Below are 7,075 nucleotides of genomic sequence, written 5' to 3'. Positions count from 1 at the left end.
GTAGGGAAAGTGTTTTTTCTCAGCAGAGGACCTGTGTTGTGCTTGGCTTGCTGAGCAGAAATGTCCTTATGACTGTGTTGTCACTGGCCTGTGTCACAGAGAGCGTGATGTGGGTTTGCCTGGTAGACATGACTATAGTAGATACATTATAAGCATGGTATCTCATGGGGATACGGACCACACAGACCTGGTGAACTCTGGAGACACGTAGGACTTACGTCTGATATATACTTTCTGTACCTGAGTGCAAATTTCAATAATTCCTGGAAAATTATTCAATATCATGATTAAACCCCATTCATTAGCTGGCCAGTCTTGAGGAAATCTTGTTAAAGGAAAGCCTGCCTGTAGTGATGTTTTTACGTAGCATGCTCAGCACAAACCTGAGATGTCATGAGCTGGTTTACAGTTCAGTTGTGTTGGTATTAAAGCAATATTTGCAGCTTCCTCAATAAGAACAGATGAGAATCTTTTAATCTAGAGTAAATCTTTAGGAAGTCCACTGCTATTAATAGCTTACTCCAATTTTGCATGAAATCAGGATATAAGGTGTAATGGAAGATACAGGAATTAGATTTTTTTACATGGTGCATTATACCATTACCACTAATACCAGTGTATTAGATTGTGTAGTATAGCTATACTTTATCTTAAGAATCTCACCTTTTTTTTTTTTTTTTCCAATAGAAATTGGAATGTTTTGGCTGAACTTAAATCCCTTCCCAAATGACATAAACACAACCAAGACAGGATAGAAAGTTATGCCTGTATAATTATATCCATTTGTGCTCTTGCCTTAAGTTACAGGGAGAATGCTTTCTCAAGTAGATCGCTTAATTTTAGAAGAATTTGTAACAGCTATACTACTATTTATTTCTGATTATCCACTGAGGCTCCACGTCACATCGAATACAAAAAAAGAAATATGTTTTAGTTGCAAAAAAAAATGGAAACGTATAAAACCTTGTCTCTCGCATCCCAGTTGGGTGGTCTAAAACGATTATACACTTTACATAAAACCAAAATTATATAGATATATAAATCATTTTCATCTAGTCCTTTTCAACCTGTGAAGAAATAAAGTGAAAATCTGAGAAACGAGGGAAGGGACACCAAGGCTGTGTGAGAGATGGCAAAAGGCAGTGAGAAGGCAGTGATTTAGGAGGGGCTGTGTTTGCATCATGCTGGATTTTTTGGAAACCTTTTTCCCAGGGCTGCAGAACCCACTGAACATCTGGAGGTCGCATTCACACCTGGCTGCCTAACCCCTGCTGCCCGGAAGCACCAGATTCGTCTGTGGGGAAAACATGCTGTGTGAACCTCAACTGCTGGAGCTCAGCGCTGCAATCCCCGTCGCGCATGATCGTAGTCTGGCAATGTACGGGAGTGGCGTCATCAGCACAGGCACGGAGGATGCTATCTCAGCAAATTCCTCCTCGTCTCTGCTGTGGACTTCTGCAGGCACAACGGCATCTGCTGGGGCCTGAAGAAGGGGCACTCTGTGTCACAGCTTTTCTGGCAGAAATCCTTTGCTCTGATGCTATTTATAGAAAAAAATTGCACTTTCAGTACTATAACTTTTCCCACGGGGAGTGGTTTTCCTGCAGCAATGCAGTAGTTCCAGAAGTGCTTTATTTACTGCTGAAAAAGACTGATATTCCTGCAGGCTGGAGCACTGTACACACAGACCTCGTGCAGGTTCTACCTTAATGCAAAAGAAGGTAGTTGTGATATCACTTATTTTACCATTCCTGAACAAAATAAACCACCTAGGCAGAAGCCTGTAGAGGTCTCTCCGTGCTGAGGACATCTGCCAGCAGAGCTATCTCAGCCCCGGATCATGTCTCACCACACCTCCCTCCAGCATAGCTGTGGCTGAGCAGGTTTGCCGTGCAGGTTTCTAGCATATTGCTGTGTCACCAGTAAATGCCTGGATAATTTTTAACCTCACAGGGGATTGGTTTATCAGCTGCAGGTGGCCAAAATAATTATACATACTGCTCTCTATGAAAACTGGGTCAACAGGATAGTACTTCTTTTTATGTCCTGTCAGGCTTCTCCAATTCACACCTAGGGTCAGACTTCAGGGAGAAAGATGTTTGAGCTAATGCGAGGAGCCATCGCATCTCTTCAGGTGATGCCACCTTTCTAATGCATTTACTTCCCTCTAATTTTGCATCATAATGTTGGCTATGATACAATCATTGCTCTTGACAAAACAAGAAAGGAGAGCCTAGAGGAAAAAATATTGATATTTATTTAAAATGAAGTATGATAGATAAATGCACACCCTCATTATGACAAGGTAAGAAGAAGCATGGACTTCCAGCACCGCAGCTTTTCAGGCAGAGATCCTAAGGGCCAATGTGGTTACACTGGCAAAAGTGCACGTTTAGGAGCATATGATCCTTTGCCCATGGGATGTGGTTTTCCGACACCGGTCCAGTATGCGCTATGTATGTGTGTGCTACATCTAGGAAAGCCATAAGGTGACAGAGCTAGTTAGCTGGTGGAATTGTGAACATTGCCACTGGGAGGTGAGAGCTGTTCACTTCAATTTTAGAGCACCGACCCCTGAGAACCACTGTGTCAGCCCAACGGTTTGCCAAACCTCGATGTCGGTGACTTCTGAACAACAGTAGGGAAGTCTCAGGAATAATATGTCCCTAGTGTATATTTCTTTGTAATCTCCACCAACACGTGGTTGGCTTCTGCCTTCATGTTTTCCTTCCCCGTTGAGTGCAACGCTGGGTCCCGATAAGGATCTTGCACCTTTTGGATTCCAGCTAATTTCTCCACCTGACCGTCTGTGTCTGTGCTGGCACACAAAGCAGGCCAGGGCCTGCTCCAGCCCAGAGGGCGAGAGGCATGGCACAGCTTGTGCTCAGGGAATTAAGCCTTCCTTCTCCCCAGAGCAGGGTAGTTTTCTCTATGAGGTCAACTGGGAACCATCCCTGTGGCTGTGCTTCTTTTTTGGTGTTTTTCTGGTGTTGACTAATGATGAGAATGGGATCTGCAGATGTTTTTACCTTTAAAATATCCATCTGCTGAAGCACGATTGCCTCTGGTTTGCTAGGAGCTCTTGTGTGTTGGGAGACATGGTAGGGAGCCGTAACTTCTTGAGACCATTAATTCTTTTGCATGCTTCCACTATGTCACTCCTTGTTTGCATAGTCTCCAAAGGAAACAGATGCAATCTCTTCCATCTCTCCCCATGCTGACGTCTTTCTGTGCTGCTCATCACTCTCATCAGCTGTTCCTGAACCGCCTCTTACCCACAGTTGGAAATTCAAAGCTGGGCCCCTCCCTGGCTGCCTCTTTCATGTCCCTTTCTCCCCCTCCACATCACTGACATCTCTCCCTTTGAACGCCGGCATTGTGATAAGGTTTACAAGACTACTTCCCGTTAGGATGAGGGTACCCCAGCCCTGCATGTCTGAGGACCATCTGCTGCCTCTGAGATGGGCATGGGACAGTAGCTTCTAGCAGAAAGATGAGGCTAGGTTGCTTCAGCGAGGAGTTACCACAGTTTGTGAATCAGAGCCCTCAAATACATTCGTAAATACTAATTAAACCCAATTTAAAAGTGTTTGATATTTATCAGGCTTCATTTAGTTAGGGATCAAAATTAAATTATTGATTAGCTACTGAGTTAAGCTACATTTGTGTCATCGTCTAAAGCAAACTGAAGAATATCTACCTGAAGGGACTAATTCAATTCTCAGTTAACTTCAGAAAGCATTAGGTGTATCGTAAGCCTGAAAGCCACAGGTTTGCATTTGAATTACATCTGAACTGAAATTTCAGAGTTTGAATTCACTGCACAATTCAGTTTTCCTGAAAGTCAGAGCTTGCGTATTGGGATTTGGAAGGGGTTTTTTTTTGGCAGTTTAAGAGACAGGAGCCAGCAAAGCCTGCTTGCTCAGCAGCTTGCAGAAAGTTTTCCAAATCTGACCAGATGAGGGGAGTGCATCAGTGATACCACTGGCAGATTACATTATAACAGTTGTTGGAAAAGGCCTTCAGAGGAACAGAATACAATAGAAATGCTGGAGCAGAGTGAGAATTGCAGACAAGGGTCTGGGATCTGGTCTTGGAAGATACCCAGTATTAGCAGCTTCACTGGAAGGCTACAGCAGACCGTTAAGAGACAATCAATCTCTGTGCAAATGTTGCCTTAATCCCCAAAGATTTAGGGATAATTTATATCAACAAGAATAGGAGAGCTATCTGGGAATATAAAGAATTTTCTGGAGAGGAAGAAAAAATAATGTTGGCATTTTTTCCCTTTATGACTCCATCTTGCTCTTCAGCACTATTTCTGTTTTAAATGGGAAAATATTAGCTGTGGATCTGCTGCTACTGCTAATTTTAAAATTAATAGTAGCTCTTTTTATTTTTTCCAAGTAGGAACTTTTAACTTCTTAGTAGTCAGTGAGATATGTGGACCTTGGAACCAACTGGAGTCTCACTATTTATGTTACGGTAGAGCCTAGAAATCATAATCAATCTTCCAGGTGCTGTGCAGAGAAAGACAGCTTGCTCCAAATAGCCCTAAAATAAGTAAGGGGTGGAGAGGAGAAAACAAAAAGATAGGGGAAAGCAGTGTGAGTTCAGGCTGCCAAGCAGGTAGGAGCTGAGAGCAGCAGAATTGACTTCTCTCCTGCATCCCTCATCGCCCTGTGCTCCAGGAGGGGCTTTCCACTGTTTTCCTGGGTGTTGTCTTTGTGTAACTCAAGCTGATTTCTAACTCACGTCACTGACATGCCCAAAACTCAGCTTATAGCCTCTTTTTTTTTTTTTTTTTTTTTTTTTTGGGGGGGGGGTGGGGGTGTTGGGGTCACTCTTCCTACCTCCCTAGACACCCCAAAACCCCGGTTTTATCCCCTTTTTTTTTTTTTTTTTTCTTTTTTTCGGGGGGGGGTTGGTGTATGTGTGTCACTCTCCCTTGGAGATACCAACCCCATGAAATAGAAGTGCTGCCAGAATTTTTACTCTAATGGTACAAAGGACACCGCTACAAAAAGCCCCGCTGCTATTTTTGTCCCTCATCCAGCTGCCCTCCATAGCTTTCTGTTTGTATTTTTCTCTTTTAGTAGACAGTCTTATCACCAGGCGGAGGGTGGGGGCTGGAGCTGGGAAGAAACACCTAAATAAAGCTAACTGCAAAGCAGAGGTGGGTTGGCTATGGGGGTGGCGACAAGGAATTCTTCCTCCGGAGCCTAACTTTGACCATAAACTCTAGCTCCACTTAGTAACCTAAATTGCCTCAATTTTGTCCAGTTTCCCCACTCCACTCATATAAAAAGCGATAAAGGAAGACAAGGGTGACATAACCTCTAAATAAAAGATGAGGTAATTTTGAAGGCACATTAGACTTTTATGTGTATTATGGCTTTTTATATAAGCCCACTGAGTGCTGCAGCATCTCCAGCATGGAGCTGTCACCTGGTATTTTCCACTTTATGGCAGTTTGCATAAAATGTGAATGCCTCTGGTGCAAATTACTCAGAATTCCTCCCTAACTTTCTGGGGTGGGGAGGGAGGTCTGTTGAGGGAGATGGTTTTGTTGTTGTTGTCTCCTGTTTTTCTCTAACCTTAGCCATCATTTTAAAAGGAAATAGAAAGGAACCGTCTGTATACAAATGAAAGATCTCACTGAGATGAAGGAACACATTGCCCAAGCAATCTGCTGAACTGAATGTACAGGATTGATGTGGGTGAAATTCTGGCTGAAATTCAGCAGTTTGTGTTATACTGCCTGGATGATCCTAAACATCTGACCTTAAAATCTGTGAACCATACATAGTGAGATTAGTGCCGGTATGGATGCTATAACAATCCCACAAGTATAAATGTCTATTGGTCCGATATCTTACAAGTTTTAGAATTTCAGAATATTTTACACTGGCTGAAAGAGAACAATTCTGGCAGGGATTGCTGGTTAGGAAATATCTAATTTGCCTCTTTTCTCTGTCATTTTCTGTCTTGTTTGGAGGATGAGCTGATGTGCTTTTGGCAAAGAAGAGTGTGAAGCCCAGACATAGGACAGAGAGGCCAAATGCAGTAGGAGTGTGCTGTTAGCCATGGTATGAACTATTCTGTAGACTAGGTTCTGTTTCTGCTCCTCTCCTCTTCCCTGAAGGGCACAGGGGAGAAGAGATTAGCTGTGTCACCTTTGATGGAAATCAACTTGCTTGAAGGGAATCCCTGGAAGGTCTAAAACCTACTTGGCTACATTCAGACTTGTCAAGTCTCATGTATTATCTGGGAAAGTCTCCCACTTGCTCACCTCATGCTTCATCCCAGACACTGGCAAGGTGACCTGACCTCATTCTTGCTTTGGAACCTCGGGGGCCAGTGTAGCTTACCGTGGAAAGCTACCATCTGTGTCAGGATTAGGAGATACAGTGCTTGGGAACCAGAGGGTACGTGCACTCCAGGGTGACCTCACATACATAGGAGAGTTGCTGGAAGAGCCACTCTTCCAATCCTGCTTGTCAAACTATCTGAACTGTGAAATCTCACATGTAGGGTTAGAAAAAACAGAAATCCATAAGTCCTCCAGCACTCTCCTCACCTCATTTTTTTTGAGACAGAGTGTGCTGGAGGAAGGAGTAAATATTTCTGATGTTGTTGCACCACAACTGTCATTAGTTATGGTATGTTCAGAGACAGATGGTCTCCAAGACAAGAAAGAGGCAGTGATTAGCAAACTTCACCCCCCTCTTCCCTCTGGCTTACTTAGACTGTAGAACTTCTCCCCAGAAATGGGATTAAGTCATAGGTTTGATAAAGAGATCTAATCTCGTTGTAAAGGATCTAAGCAAAGTGAATCCTCCTCTCACTTGGCAAACTGTTCCAGTATTTAATCATCCTTACCCCAGGAAACTGCATCTTGTTTCAAGGTCAACTGTATCACATTTCCACTCCAGCTACTGGAACCCCTCGTGACTTTCTAGGAGGCAGGCTCCTCTGAGAACTGATCTACCGCTCTGTCCTGAACTGCCCAGCAAAAAGTGATGGGTAGTGTTCTGTCACTTCAGTTCACTAAAGTAACCTCTGGATTGGTCTA

At 43.4% G+C, this 7,075-nt stretch overlaps 1 protein-coding gene across 1 annotated transcript in view; it reads right to left on the bottom strand.

The window, feature by feature from the left end:
* MYC (v-myc avian myelocytomatosis viral oncogene homolog) overlaps positions 1-6,387 on the bottom strand; it is a 25,178-nt gene extending 18,791 nt beyond the window's left edge. Inside the window, exon 1 of the mRNA XM_009881048.1 lies at positions 6,372-6,387. Coding sequence (XP_009879350.1) covers positions 6,372-6,387 — 16 coding nt within the window. The remainder of the gene's footprint in view (positions 1-6,371) is intronic.
* Positions 6,388-7,075: the final 688 nt, after the last annotated feature.

Source organism: Charadrius vociferus, unplaced genomic scaffold (genome assembly GCF_000708025.1).
Source record: "Charadrius vociferus isolate BGI_N301 unplaced genomic scaffold, ASM70802v2 scaffold2, whole genome shotgun sequence".
In the NCBI taxonomy this organism is placed as follows: domain Eukaryota; kingdom Metazoa; phylum Chordata; class Aves; order Charadriiformes; family Charadriidae; genus Charadrius; species Charadrius vociferus.
This window is presented reverse-complemented; position numbering and strand designations above follow the sequence as displayed.